This window comes from Fukomys damarensis, unplaced genomic scaffold (assembly GCF_012274545.1).
Source record: "Fukomys damarensis isolate Sample0158 unplaced genomic scaffold, DMR_v1.0_HiC HiC_scaffold_20, whole genome shotgun sequence".
Classification (NCBI taxonomy): domain Eukaryota; kingdom Metazoa; phylum Chordata; class Mammalia; order Rodentia; family Bathyergidae; genus Fukomys; species Fukomys damarensis.
The window spans coordinates 37741536-37757797 of record NW_022900932.1 but is presented as its reverse complement, the minus strand read 5'-3'; the positions used below and the strand labels follow the sequence as shown (position 1 = coordinate 37757797).

Sequence of the window (16262 nt, the reverse complement as noted above, 5' to 3'; positions counted from 1 at the left end):
AACATTCTTAACAGTCCTTTCAGGCAGGCATAATTATTTTACAGGAAAACAGATGCTTAGCAAGATTAAGGAACTTGACAAGGTCAGACAGATAAATGTCACAACCAAACCTCAAGCCCAAATTTTTCTGACTCCAGAGATGCCTCTAAGGATGAAAGAAATATTTCCCCAGGGAAATCCCACATAGATGGAACTGCTGAAGTCTGTCACCAATAAACTAGATTTATTGCTTGCCAAAACTATTTCTGAAACTGTGCTTCCAGGCTTAATGACTGCTCTACCTATGGAGTCCAAGTGAACATGCAATTTATTCCAGGTGACGTGAAATGAGACTGATTCTGTAATGCTTTGACACGAAAGGAACGACTCATGAATGTTACATTTTCAGACTCTACACTGACATGCTGTGAGAGCCCTTTATGGAAAATGGGTCTTTTCAACACTATTTCTACAGCCATTTTTAGTAAAGAAGAACCAGCCATTTGTTGTCTTTGTGAACTCTCAGAGCTAGATGGCCTGATGTTAGGAGTTCAGTTGGTGCGTGAATTTTATTTTACATTCTTGGAATTGAACATAAAGGATGATAACAATAATAAGTAAGTCAAAAGAGCTTCCCTTTTAATCAAAGCTTAAATTGTTATGATACAAACTGGCCTCCTAACCATCTCTGAGCTAAACACCCTTTACGTATGGTGGTAAATCGGGAAATTAGCAAAGCTTTGTGATTTGTGGTAAAGAATAAAACTTCTGGCAAGAAGTTCAGGCTTTTGAGCACCAAATATCAATGTGAGCAGCATTGAACATTAACTGTAATACTGGTAATAAACACCATGTAGGTATTACAAGGTGTTTGTTTTACTACCAGCATTAAAACATTCGTTTATTGTGCCCAACTTGTCAAAATTAGGTGAAGAGAAATATACTGGAAAACAGTACATTTCCTTATAAAATAGCACAGATGTTCATCAGTTGAAAAATATTTTCATTCAAACTACTTGTGCCCCAAGGATTTCATTTTAAGAGGTTGATCTCTACCATCCTGTAAGAGTAGGGTATAACATACTTTGCTTCAGAGTGCTTTCCTAGAAGAAGTTAGAACAGAATTTGGTTAAATATGGTTTCATCACTGTCCCAGACATAAATAGATGATATATTTGTAAGAACTTATAGCATTTAATGAAGGGGCATTTATAAAACAGCAGACAACAAAGGATGGTTTGACACCTAGTAAATTGTGACAGCAGGAAGCCATTGTGCTCTTAGGTCTAACTGAGTAAGGAAGAAAAGGTTACCTATACCCTTGCAGAGTTGGAACCAATGGAGAAGCACCACCTGAAAGAAACTTAACTCTAGAGGAGCACAGCATTACCAGCACTTGGCAAAACAGCAAGGAGCAGAAGGAATCAATATTCCAGCCTCTGTCTCTTTTTACCATAGAAACCCCTGCCTATGTCTTTAATTGGTCCAAACCTTCCAGAAACCAGAGTATGACAGACAGACTTCAGCCTATGGAGTGGTCAGTTGCCCTGAACACAGAGTAGAACAGATGAGGGGAAAGGGGGATGTGGGCATGCATGAATAACCAGCACAAATAAATTTTTGGTTTTTAAGGCTTTAAACAGAGGAAGGAAAACAGGAAAGAAAGAAGGGAGAGAGGAAGGGATGAAGAGAAGAAACAGATTATCTACATAAATATTATAATGTCATATACTAAAAAGTAAACATCATGTAGGAAAAGTTTTATAACATAATAAATGGGGAATCTCAATAATACATTGCCTATTATTAAAAATTAATTTGATAACATGAAGAATCTAATAAACCAGTGAGCAAAATGACACATACAGTTTGTTTCCAAAAGAGAAAAAAAAAAGCATATGGACTATTAGACATATGAAGAATGCTCAGTCTTATGAATTAGAACCAAAACAAGATCAGTTTTTTTCTATGAAATTATTAAAAATAGGTAATGTGGATATAGGCAAGCATACAGTTAAATGGGTCTTTATATACTGTTAATGAAATGTGTAAATGGGTGCAGTCTTTCTAAAAATCAATCGAACAGTAATTCTACTTCTAACAGGCTTTCTTAAGGATGTAATTACAAAGCCAGATAAAGATCTATATACAAAATTGTGCATAAAAGTTTTAATAATAGAAAAAGAAACAAATGTCCAACATTGATGAAGTAGATAAGCAAATTATACAACATTCATTTCAGCAGATTTTTATGAAAGCATTAAAAATTTTACTTATAATGAATTTTTGTCATATGGTGAACAGAAATTTAATGAGCAAAAATATATGTGCAAATAATCACAGCCCTGTTTAGAGAAAAAAAACAGGAAAATATAAAGGGAAAACATCAAATGTTAATTGTGTGTTTCTGGGTACTGAGAATAAGGTGTTTTTTTTCTTTTGCTGTGTTATATTCTTCTGCACTTGCCAAATGACTGTTCATTCATGTATTCTCATACAGCACCATCACTGTTCTGAGACCTTGACGCACAAAGCTCCTAAGGTACAGTCCTTACCACAGGTTGCTCACAATCTGTCTTTTAACTGTACATGGTAACTTTTTAAAATGACAGAATAATAAAATATCATTTCATTTATTAGAATGGATGAGGCAATATAGTACTCCATGTGTTCTTCATTTGATCTCATTCCCTCATAAGCCAGTAAGATCTCTGTTGGCCTTGTCTTCAAATAATACCCCAAACTCAAACTCCATGAAAGGTAAATCAGTAAAAGTTTCAGAAGAGAAATAACAACAACAACAACAACAACAACAAAAAACCCTACAAAAGTGCATGACCATGGAATAGGCTAATAGGCAAAGAGTTATCAAGCAGGACACAAAAGTGCTAACTATAAATGGTAAAAATGGTAGACTGGACTAAATTAAAATTAAAACTCTATAAATCAGACTACACTATTAACAGCATAAAAGACAAGCCCTAGAGAACATTTTTGTAATTGTTCATAATATTCCTATCCAGAATATATAAACAATTCACACATAGCAGTAAGAAAAAGACACATCCCCAAAATGGGCAAAGATCGAGAAACATCATCACAAAAGAATGTCATGTGACCTATATGGAAAGACTCCCAAATGTTCACCATTGTAAAATTGCAAATTAAAACCAAAATGTGATGGATGATATCACTACACTCCAAATTATAAAGACAGATAGTAGCAAATATTGACAATAATGTGGAAAACTGAACACCCATATGCCTCTCTTTGGGGTAAAAATTAACCACTGTAGAAAACCATTTGGCTGTGGCCACTAAGTCTAAATATATATGAACTCTATGATCCAAGAAGTCTAACTCAAGGTGTGCGTTAGTTGTGCTGTCATGGCTTCCTCAATGTCCCGAGTTGCTTCAAGATGCTAACCTTTTGTGATCATTTTGACTTTGGGGAAAAGCCAGAATTCACAGTTGAAAAAAGATGGATAAAGGTGCAACATAATGTTTTTGCAAGCCTGACTTTTAGTTGGATGACCCTTGGCAATAGCATTACCATGGTTTTGTTACCACCTTATGAAGCTATTCATAAAAAAGAACTTCCAGAGCTGCCCAAGAAAGTGGCAAGAACACTGGATGAAGTGTGCTTGAAGCAAGAGGGAGTATTTTGAGGGAAATTAATGGAAATTTTACTATAATAAGTTTTTAAAATGTAAGCATGTTCCATGTTTTGTCACCCATTGTATACCCAAAGGAATGACATACATATGTTTCTCACAATTGCATTTGTAATCACCAAAAACTATAAACATTGTATCATGCTAGGATGGATAAACTTCAGTATATACATATAAATAATACTGTCCTACAATGAAAATTAACTACATCAGCATGTAACATTTATATTACAAGCATACATATACAAAGAATTAATATTGTATATACCATATCATTCTATTTATGAGAAGTTCAGAAGTGACTATACTAATCTATGGTGTGAGAATTCAAGATTGCTGATTACCTGTGGCCAGGGACAATAGAATGGCTGAAAAAAGAGAAGATAGTTTCTGAGGTTCTGGTAATGTTTATTGTTCTGGCTGGTGGTTTTTCTGGAGTGTTCACTTTATGCAAATTTATAAAGTATACTTTTCTGTTTATATGTTAAACCTGTATTAGAATTTACATTGCACCACATGTGAGTGCACCTCTAAGTGTGTGTATATATAAAGAACAAAATTTCAAGAAATTGAGTTTTAAAGATTTACTTTGCTTTTATTCACAATTTGTGAAGCAGATATCTTCCAGCGTACCAAACAGGAGCTCCGCTGGTCATGGCAGAACTTGGTTTTATAAGACAGCTTGAACAGGAACAACAACAACAACAACAAAACAGTGAAAAAAGCAGATTACAATAGTTAATGTCAGGTTACTCTCCTTCCCTAAGTTAGTGCAGAGAGGACTTCTCTATCATGCTGACTCAGAAGGTTGACTAGGTCAGTTGTGATTAGCTTCTGTGAATCCCCCACCCCCAGCCCCCTGGGAAAACTGGTCTGTCTGGGTGTTTGGCTGTCATCTCTCTTGATTTCTCAGAAGGTTAGATCTTGTAAATACAAAGCTTAGATTTTGGTTTGGTGACATGGAACATGAACATAACTGACACCATTTGGGGTTGATCTGTCAGTGCTAGTGCAAGAGCTTAGTTCTGTCCAAATGTAACCACTTCTGACTTCCTCTGCTGTTACCTCTCATCCAAGACTACAGCAATAGCCATTTACCTACCCCGACTCCACTCTTGCATGCTTGTAATCATCACTCATAGCCAAATGATTGATAATTTTTAAACAGAAGCCAGGCTGTTCATGTCCTTAGTTGGTAAATGAATATTACCTTCCAGTGTCAAAGGGACTTTATCTCCTTCTAGGTATCTCTAACATCTAGAAAATGACCTGGCATAAAGTAAGCGAGGATGATGAATGGATAGATGAATGGAGAGACTAATGGAAGAGTTTGTTATCAAAACAGTCAGGTTATATAGTTTTAGCCTTTTAAGGAAACTAAGAGAATGACATCATAATAGAAAACAAAGAAAATGAAATCACTTAGGGTTAGTTAGGAGTACAGCCTGGGTCTTCTGTTTCTCTCCCTCTCCTCCTCCTCTTTATCCTTCTGTTCTGTTGCTCCTAGAAACCACCCCCCCACACACATACACATATTTAGCCACAGACACACGCACAAGGAGAGTGAAACAGGAACAGTTACATTAATTAATGGAAGGATGAGCATAGACTACTCTGTTTAGTGCAAAGTTTAGCAACTTTCTTTATCTTGTAGCCATATGGTGGGTTTTTTTGTGGGGTTACCAGGGATCTAACTCGGGTCCTTGCACTTGTGAGGCATGCAACAGAACAATTGAGCTAAATCCCCAACCCCATACAGTGTATTTTTATTATGTATATATACAGGTAGCTTACACACACAAAAAAAACATAGTGTATAAAATTATAGAGATAATGTAACAAATATACAATGAATACAATCATAGAGATTATATAAATCTACTGCTTCAGAATTAAATGAAAATGGCATTCAGGTAAAGATTCATTACATAAGAATTAGGCATTTTTATATAAATATTGTATTGTAATATGTCTCTAAAATACACAATAGTTAAGTAATTATTAGCTTGCTTACTAATATATATTCATTTGGGGATAGTTCTTTCAGAAAAGTTTTTCATATGATACTTTTTCAAACAAAATGAGATTGTTTTGTCAATTTCTGATTGCTTAGCAATAGTCAAAAACTTTTCAGACCCTAACATTCACTTTCTTATAAGTGAATATGTCCAGAAATTGAGGTTATTTCAGTCAGAATTCTTGCCTTCTTGTTCACAGAATCATAGCCCCTCCTCTCCCAAGAAGACAGAGCTGTTTATGGTTAATTGCTCTTTCTATCTAAATATCAATTACCTTTTCAAGGGGCTACCCAGTCAGATTTGCCACTTAGCAGTTTGTCTAAAAACTAGCTAAATGTGCAAATATAGGTGTAGGGATAAGGTCTAATTTGATTTTCAACCTAGTTGACCCTTCAGTTTTAGTTTAAAAACACACAAACAAATTTTAGGCTTTTCCAATTACAAAGTAGCTTACTGCATAGTTTAGTTGTTTTTGTTTGTTTTGTTTTGTGGCTAAATTTTTTTGTTTTGTGTTTAATTTTAAAAATGGGAAATTTAGTTATATGAGCTTAATTGTTGGAATTTCTATCTTTCCCCTCTTGTCTCTTGGAAACAGTAAGTACAATATCAGTTCATGACTTAAAAAACAGAATAAATACTAAAAAATTTAAGCCCAAATTTCACTGAATGTAATGAGGCCAATGTCAAAAGAGCATTTGTTGAAGTAACTAATGCTTTTAATAAGGCAGAATATGATAGTTAAAGGAAACAATGACTTTTACTTCTGCATACAAAGTAAACGTTAATGTCAGAGGGGAAAGCAGGGTCAGGGTTCATTTGAAATTCAGCTCAGTAGCAGGAAGTCAGAGGTAAGGAGATGTCTGTGATCCTAACAAGGAACCCCCAGCTTCATCCTGACTGCTCAGCCTAGATGCAGTCTAACAAGTTATTTAACTTCTCCAAATCTCACCTTCTTAGAGATGTATAGTGAGGATAGGAAAAAACACCTATCTTGGCAGAGTTTTGGTGAAAATTAATAAGGCTATAGTTCTGAAAATTAAATGGTAACCAAGTTTCTAAAAAAAGTTTGTAATCATAATAGTATATAAAATTATGGCTGTGCTTAAACAATTCATTGAATGCCATTCTTACTCTCTTTACTCTGAAGAGTAGTCACTCCTCCAAAGTTAACTAAAGCTGTTTCCATGCTTTAAAATATTTGATAGTTAAGAAATTATTTTGCTTACCAACATATATATCTGGGACCTAATGTTGGTTCCTTCAACATTTTTCACTGCATGTGAAAATCATCAGCAAAAAACACAGGAAATAGGCAGAATATGTATTGTTTGCCTTATTTCATTGGTTAGGAAACTTTTTAAAAGAATGAAATCACAATAGGAAATAAAAAAAGATGAAATTACTTAATGTAATTCAGGAGTACAGCCCAAGTTTTCTGTTTAAAAGGGGCTTGGGGGGAGAATAGAGAAATAAAAGAGAAGGAAGAAATTAGATACAAGGCTACAGGAAGACTAAACAAACTTTGGGAAACTGGTGAAAAACAGGAGGGAAAGAGAGAAGGAAGAAATAAAAACAAAACAGAACAGCAAAAACAAAATAACTAGAAACCATTTTCATATTCATATGAAAAGAACAAACAGTCAAGAAACAACAAAACAAGAAAAGAAAAAATAATATCTACTTTGAGGTGTGTCTCTGCTGTCACTGGTAGACATAGTGGTCAGACAGAGTCCAGATCCATGTTGATTAATCCCAGCAGTCCAGCTGTAGCTTTAAGATACAGTAATCGATAATCTCAGCAAGCCTACACCTTTAGTTTCACTGAAATTCAGGCTGGTTTCTTGTTGTGAGGCTAGAACACAATTTGTTCAGTAGCACTTTGTGTCTCTTGCTGACTTGAACTCACAACCTCACCTGACTCTGGGAGCTGCTAAATGGAACCAGCAGTTGCTCTCAGTTCCAAGTTCACTTGGGCCCTCTCCAGGATAGCTACCTTTCCTCTCTTGGGGGACATCTGAACCTGAATAACTCACCAGCCACTGAAATCTATTGAGTCCACTGCTCCATTCCATTGGTGTGTTTCTCCATGGAGGCCTATGGGGTTTCCAGTAATCACTGTGCACCTGCAGGTTCAAGGCACCCTCCCATGCAGTGAGTCAGGGGTCAGGGAGAAAGTGCCACTTTCAACCTCCTTCTTCTGCATTAAGATCTCTCCACCGTCTGTGGGCTTCAGTTCTAATTTTGGATACTTCCTGGTCCTGGGGACCCACTTCCTTCCTCCTACTCTTCTTCACGTTGCTGTATTCCTGCATCTGAGCACCAAATCTCAGAGAGGCTATTTTTCTGCTGCTCACTATACTAACATCATATCAGAAAATGGAAAGATAGCCCTTGTTCTAGGGTAGGAAAAACCAGTATAGTGAAAATAGTCATAATTACAAAATTGTTTTGCAGATTTAATGCATTCCTGATAAAAATACCAGTAGCATATCTCACAGAATTAAAGAAAACAATCCTAAAATTTATTTGGAATCAGAAAAGACCTAGAATAAAGCAGTTCTTGGCAGCAAAGGCAAGGCTGGAGGCATCACAATATCTGATTTGAAATTATACTCCAAAGCTACTCTAATTAAAAACAGCATAACACAGGGAAAAAAAACCCCAAGGATCAATGAACAGATTAGAAGATACTGAAACAAATTCAGACATACTCAGCCACTTTATCATTGAAAAAGGAGCCAAATACCTTCCCTAGAAGAAAGGTAGCCTCTTGAATAAATGGTGCTGGGAAGAACTGGCTTTCCACATGCTGAAGTTTAAAACTAGATCCATATCTCTCACCATACACTAAACTAAAATAAAAATGGATCAAAGCTCTAAATATTAAAACAGAAACACTAAATCTGCTAGAAGATAAAATAGAATTCTTGAAGACATTGATCTAGACAAAGAATTCAGATCACATAGGAAATATTGATCACACAGGGAAACCCTGATCATACAGGAAATATCACAAAGAATTAACAACTTGGATCTCATTTCATTAAATAGCTTTTGCACAGAAAGAATCAAACAACACCAACAGAGTGAAGAGACCTCACAGAGTAGGAAAAAATTTGCCAGCTTTTCCTAATACAGAGAACTAATATCTAGAATATATAAAGAATTGAAACAAATCAGACCACCCAAATTTAAAGACCAAATTCAAAAATGGACATCTGAAATGAATAGATACTTCTCAGATGAAGAAGTAGAAATGGCAAATAAATATATGAAAGTATTCATTATCACTAATCATTTGAGAAATGCAAATTAAAATGCTGAGATCCCATCTTATTCTAGAAAGAATGCCTGTTATCAAGAATACAATGAGTAGTAAATGCTGGTGGGACCATAGGAAAAAAGAAACCCTTCTCTACTATCGGTAGGAGTGTAGATTGGTGCAATCACTGTTTGAATCAGTGTGGAGATTCCTCAAGAAAACAAAAATGATGGTGCCATTTGACTTAGTTATTCCTTTTCTTGGTATCTTCCCAAAAGAATTAACAGCATCATACCACAGCAATATATTAATAATCATTTATACATTTATAGCAGCAGTTTGTAATAGTGAAATCTTGGAAACAACCCAAATGCCCAACAACTGGTGAATGTATAAAGAATTCGTGGGTTTTTTTTAATATAATGGAATACTACTCTGCCATAGCGAAAGATAAATCTGAGACATTTCTAACTAAATAGATGCACTGTTAGACCATACTTGTAAGTGAAATAAATCAGACACAGTGTTCAAATATCACATGGTTTATCTGACAAAGAAACCAGAGTGTAAACAAGGAACAAAGTATACAATAGATACTGGGAAATGGAAAGAAAATGTCCAAATGAGATGAGGAATAAGGGAGAGGGGAGGGAGAAAAAAAAAGAAAGGATAATGAAGAGAAACAAACAGAAGGAAAACAATGAAAACAAAGTTTTTTAAAATAAAGAGAAGTTAAACGGAGGGGAAGGGAATGGGAAAAAAAGAAGAAGCAAGATATATCATATACAGGTACAAATTCCCTGTCTGGGATGTTATCATTATGTATATCTAAAATGTACCACTAAGATAAAAGTGAAAAAAAACTTCAGTGTGAGATGGAGTTCGGAAGAGCAGTTGGAACTGGCTCAAAGGAGCTTTGCAGATGATGTACTGAAAGGAGAAATGATATTTTCAGGTTTGATGCCCTTTATTTTTTTTCTTCCACAGTAATTAGTGAATGCCAAAGACAGCAACTGGAGTCTGTGAACTACTCCTCTCGCTATGCTCTGGGTCTCTTTTATGAAGCTGGCACGAAGATTGATGTCCCTTGGGCTGGGAAGTACATTACCAGTAATCCCTGCATACGCTTTGTCTCCATCGATAATAAGAAGCGCAATATAGGTCAGTACCCCAATTATTTCCTTTAAATACAGTAACAATAGTGGGTGTAGATCATGAAAAATTCTGTTTAATTGAGTGTTGCCATTCTGAACGGAGCAAGCATTTAACACCAAGCCACAGGGGATAAAATTTAATGTCACATTTCCCCAGTCATAAAATACACAGTGAAACCGGCGAAGTTTTTCAGAAAATCATTCGCCACATGGTTTGTATTACGGAGTTCGTCAAAATAGTGTCAGAAGGTTTAAGATTCCAAAAAGACCCATATTCTACTGCTTTAATGTGGATCCATGTGTGTGCAAGTGTACATCTCATCATCTGTTTCTTAGTAGAATGTTTGTTTATTTGGTGTGGGCTTTTTAAAATTTGTTAAGTGCTGGTAATCTACTTCCATGGCTAGAAATAAGAGGTAAATTTTACTATGGTATGAAAATATTTCACTTCAATATGATTTTATTGGTTACTTACGCTTCATCTGCAAAAATAGGGTAAAATCACTCTGTGTAAAATATAATGAAAATGACAGGGAAATATTTCATGAGAGCTTTCCTAGAATGTGATGAACTCTACACTTCACCTTCCTTGTTGAAGATAGTTATAAAAATTAGATTTGAATCACCAAAACATGTAATGAATACAGTGCAGGCAAAAAAACAAAACAAAACAAAACAAAACTGAGAGTACATTTTTATTTGTAGTATTGTTGTGACCCCAGAGTTACTGCTTTTCATAAATAAAATATAATGATCTAAATTCTTAAATTACTAAGCTCTTAAAAGTAATTGTCACTTCAATTTGTTACAGTCTTTTATGGCATAGTGATAGTTTCATCAAGCCGTTAGTTAGAAGTCTTGCTTGATCAAATCACCAATGTCTCTTGGCTTGCCAGAAATTTATAATGCTAGAACTGAACTGGAGTGTGCTTTTCCTATCACAGCACATGATCTTAGAAAAATGTTTCTTTTATAACTTAAACTCCCTAAGAGCTGAACTGTTTATGTTAACATGATACCATATATGTGTGTGTATATATATCTATATCTATATCTATATAGATATATATACATACAATAAGCAGTTCATGAAATACCCTATAACAGCGATGCACTAGCATTTTTAATCCTACAACTACTTTGTTCTGAAGAAAATAGCCCTTGATCTTCTCAAGTTATATGCTATGAATTAGATAGTATCCTTTGTGTATTGCTTCGTAGGATATCTGTCAGGATAGGTAATGGAAAAAAACAAATTTGTTTATAAAAAATGGGCATTTCATATCTGCTATGGACTGAATTGTATCTCCTTTAAATTAATAGGTTGAAGCACTATTTAGAGATAGGGCTTTTAGGAGGTAATTTAGATTATACAAGGTTATAAAAGTGGAGTCTTAACTCAACAGTATTGGTAACCTTATAAAAAGAGTAAGAGAAAAAGAGAGGTGCTCTCCCTGTCGAAGCTCTCACACACCCAGGAAAAGCCATGTGAACACAGAGCAAGAAGGCAGCCATTTTAATACTCAGAAAAGAGCCCTCACCAGCAACCATGTCAATCAACACTTTGCTCTTAGACTTCCAGGAGAAATTTTTATTGTTTGAAGCCCCTGGTCTCCGGTACTTTGTCCCATAAAAACACTTGGGGATAAGAGGGACCATCATTTCTTCTGTCCCTTTTTAAGAACAAAGGAAATCTTTTCAGAAGCCCTTTAAAGGTATGTCATAGAGCAGAATTTGGTTATTCAACCAGTCCAAAAGCAGTCACTAGTGGTGGGCAACATTTGGGGGAAATATTGTGATAAGCCTAGACAAATCAAGATTTACTCCTGGAACTGGTATTAGAATCATCTTCCTGTTAACCTTGTGAAGAAGGGTCACTACCTGAATAAAATAAGGCAGTAATGGCAAGCCTTTCAGAAACAAATGTTCAAACTGCAACCTTCAACCCACTTATTTATAAAGAGTGCCAGCACTGAAACTAAACAGGAATGCTAAGTAGTTTGGAAAAACAACTCATACATTAACATCTTTTGTCTTAACAAAAACAAATAATATGTATGCCATGGATTCACCACTAAAATAGGGTTTTGTGAGAAAGAAAGAAGTAGTGAAGCTAGATTGGCAATCAATGAGCATTAACTTCAAGTAGAATCATCTCTTTTGTGGGAGAAAAAGTTCTAATATTTGCATGTAAAGAGAAGAATTATACATATTCAAAATTATCTTTGATGTCCCTTAAAACTATTATGGAAAATGACAAAACAACTTTCAGTAAATTCAGTAAGCCATTTTTGCAACATTTAATAGATTTTGATCTTTTCAGGTAAGGCTATATTAAATATTTGGTTTGTATTTGTAGCACAAAGGGGTACTTTCTGCTATGAAAGGCACACAGGAAGGAAAGAAATACCAGTCATATCTCCGAACAGACTAAATCTCCTATACAAATATAATGGGATGGTGTGGGAAAGCACCCATACTACAGTACAGAAACAATTAATAAAATTGTGCAGATTTGAAAAAATGAAACATAAGAACATTAAGAAACTTTCACATGATTGTTATTAGTAATAGAATTTCTCACATTTTTATATCAACAATCATATAGTTTTAAAACTGTAGAGCCAAGTGAACTAGAAACCATGATTTTTCTTTACCTATGTTGGTTCTATGAAGCAACTGGAAAGAAATACCTGTTTCCTTTTGTCAATTGTATGGAAAATTAATCTTCTTTTAGGCAAATTTTAAATTATGTGATCTCCAGTTGTGACATTTCTTAATAAAACATCTATCTGCTTTCATTTAAACAATGTTTTATCACTATCTGACCTCAGAATACTAAGTATGTCAAATTAACTTGACATAATATAAATGCCCATCTAATGTACCTCCACTATATTTTATAAATATACATATTTAATTAGGCCAGTAACAGGTGTTTCTTTATGCCCTAACATTATTCCACACCTACCCTTTATTTAAAGTGATTGATTGAATCCAGAATTAATACTGTAATACATACTGTACTGCACATCATTTCTATTCTGTGAGGTAGGGAAGTGGTAAGTGGAGGAAGGCTGGAAGGGTTGTGATCACAAAATAACAATGTGTTGATATGTCTTGAAAGACAGAGGGTAAAGTAGTCAAAACTAGATGAAGTTCAAGGTATAATCAAATGTCAATAATAGGCAATCTGTGCAAAAGTTCACAACTGGAACCAACATTTTCTCTAGTAGAGGAACTGAATTTCCACAGTACTAGACCCAACTTGAAGTACCAGTAGACATGAGCATAACTCAATATACTGATGCTTGTATTTCCACAAGTGTTCTATGGAACACTAGTTCCTTGGGAAGGAACTCTGTTATCAAATAAGTTTGAAATATGTTATAAACTTGACTATTACTATGCTATAAACTTTCACTATTTTGGAGTGTTTGGGGAAATATCATCTTATTATAGGATATTGCTAAAGAAATTAGACCTTTTCTCTTCATTTAACCTGTATTGTTCCAAATGTACTTGACCATGGAACATTTTATTGGTGCACCAAACCTGTGAATGTCCTTCAGAAGTGGTTTCCTGGGGCACGGTTGAGAAATCCTAACTTGCTATTGTGTTTTGTGCTTCATTTATGGGCAACAAGTATACACCAGATAATTGTGATAGGATGGTCTGGTTCTATAGTACAAGCATCAAGTAAGAAGATAAAATTTTTTTAGAGATAAGAAAACTCTTGTTTCTGATGAACTCAGATTTTATGGGGTTTGAATTTAAGATTTGTAGGTTAAAAAAATCTTTATCATTTTAGTATAGTCCTATAGTTTGAATCTCAAATGTCCCCCAAAGCCCATGTAGTGAGGCTTAGTATGGAGCTACTAAGAGGTAGAAACTTTAAGACATTGGGCTTGAAGGGAAGACATCCAGTTGTTGGGGGTATGCACTTGAATGAGGATAGTGCGACTTAACTTCCCACTTCCTGTCTCATTTTCACTCCTCAGCCATGAAGTATGCACCCCCTACCATCATGTTCTGTCTAAGCACAGGCTCAAAAGCAAGGGCACCAAGCAAACATGAACCTGCAAACCTGTGAGCCAAAGTAAATCTTTTATCTTTATAAATTTATTATCTCATACATTTGTTACAGTGCCAGGAACTGGCTAAGACACATAGATAGTTTTTAGAATTATCAGTACGATTAGCACAATGGTAAAAATTTGAACTTAAAAGACCTATATTCATGTTTTGGCTCTGAAAAGTGCTAGTGATATGCTTTTCACATGAGCATTGTGTTAGGCTAAGTTTTCGTAATAAACACATCCAAGACTTTAATGGCCTGAATATAACAAATTTTATTTCTTAAGTCCAAACAGATGAAATGGGTAGTTTTATTTAAAGAAGTTATTCAGGTGATTAAATATTTAAGACGGAAGGCCAGTTACCCTGATTTTGTCCTTACACATATGTATCACATTGTCACTGTATCTCATAAAATATACAACTACAGTGAGTTAATTTTAAAAAATCTTAAAAAGCTTAGGAAAAAGGAGGTTATTCAAAGATCCAGGGTCCTATATCTTTAGCCTCACTGTACCGAGAGGCATCAAATCAGTAGATTGAAAGGACAGAAGAGAGCACGTGGGAGGTAAAATCAAGGTACTATGTGTAATAGGTGTGCTCACATTCCATTGATCAAAGCACAATCAGTTATGTGTGCACAGCAGTTTAGAATTTGGGCCTATAATCTTCCTAGGGCTTGTGACAAGAAGAAAAGGTATATTTAGTGAACATCTACCCAGCCTTTGCTATAATAGTTAACATACATCCTCTGTAAAAGGAACAGATTAGACATGTATGGTGATAAATAATTTTCAAATATAAGTGTAAATCACTCATCAGGTAGCCACCACCTATGACAGAAACTAACAATTATTCCAAGTCTGGGTTTAGAGAACCCAGAAAAAGATTCTATCTAAAATCAGCAATGTCTTATCATTCAGAGGATGCTAGTGTGATTTACCTCAAGATCTCTAAGATACCTCCAAGATCTTTAATTTGGAGTCAGACTAGCCAAGAAACAAACCACTGACATTTAACTCAGTTCCGCCACTTACTGGCTGTATAATATTCAACACATTACTTAAACTGTTTCCTCAATACACTGAGGAAAATAATAACTTCAAAGTTACTAAGAAATAATATGAATGTATAAATAGGTGCATGTGTGTGTTCATCACCTTTCCATTTCTGGGACAAAAATATGTGACATACTTGACCTAAAGGAGCACTTACTTTAGTTCAGAGTTTTAGAGGTATCAGTTGATGGTTCTATTGCTTTTAGGCACATGATGTGGCAGAAGGGCATGGCAGAAGAGAGCTGCTCACTTCATGGAAGCCAAGAAGAAGATTTAAAAAAAAAAAAAGACAAAGAGAAAGGAGGCAAGGATCAGATATAGTCCCCAAGGTCACACCCCTGAGCCACTCTTTTCAACAGGCCCTACCTCCATATTTTCCATTACCTCCCATCAAATTATGATACCATCTATGGAGTAATCCACTGATGAAGTTAGGATCCCTATGATCCATTCACCTTCTGAAAGTCCCATCTTTTAACATGAGAATGGTGGGGGGACATTTTAGAGCTAAACTATAATAACATGACACTTAGCAAATAAATCGGTATATGTGGTACCTACTGTCATAATTCATCATTCCCGCCTTTAATTTAGATATTATGTTCTGTAAAGCAAAGGCATAAATATAAAAGGCTAAATTATATTGATGCAGTCCTATTATCAATACAGATAGGAGTCAGGGCAGCTTGAGTAAAGCATATAAATGACCCTAAAAGTGATTGATTAGAATTTTAGCATGCTTCCCTGTTCTCTGTCTGCAGAGTGTTAATGATCAATGAAACAGCCAGTAGGTAGTAATCTGAAGAGATGAATATAGACTGTGACTCTAAAAACATGATTGTAAATGACCATAATTACAAAGTTTTCAATATTGGATCAAATAAAACAATGTAACTTATTAAAAAAAAAGATAAGTAAATAAACAAAATTTTTTATCAATGGGAATTTATCCATACAAGGATTTTATTGTTAGGGCCCTTGAATAACAAACACTAACATACCACAATGTGTAACACTTTTTTTTTTTTTTTTTTTTTTTT

General features: G+C 35.0%; 1 protein-coding gene across 10 annotated transcripts in view; it reads left to right on the top strand.

Annotated features, from left to right (window-relative positions):
• The window catches only part of Rnls (renalase, FAD dependent amine oxidase), a 312949-nt gene that overhangs the window by 196194 nt on the left and 100493 nt on the right, over positions 1-16262 (top strand). For all 10 annotated transcript variants that reach the window (XR_776544.2, XR_002024746.2, XM_010604996.3 and 7 more), the window contains one exon: positions 9921-10094. Coding sequence is in view for 8 of the 10 variants with exons in the window: in XM_010604996.3 (XP_010603298.1) it covers positions 9921-10094 (174 nt within the window). In the remaining 2 variants the exon portion in view is untranslated. The remainder of the gene's footprint in view (positions 1-9920; positions 10095-16262) is intronic.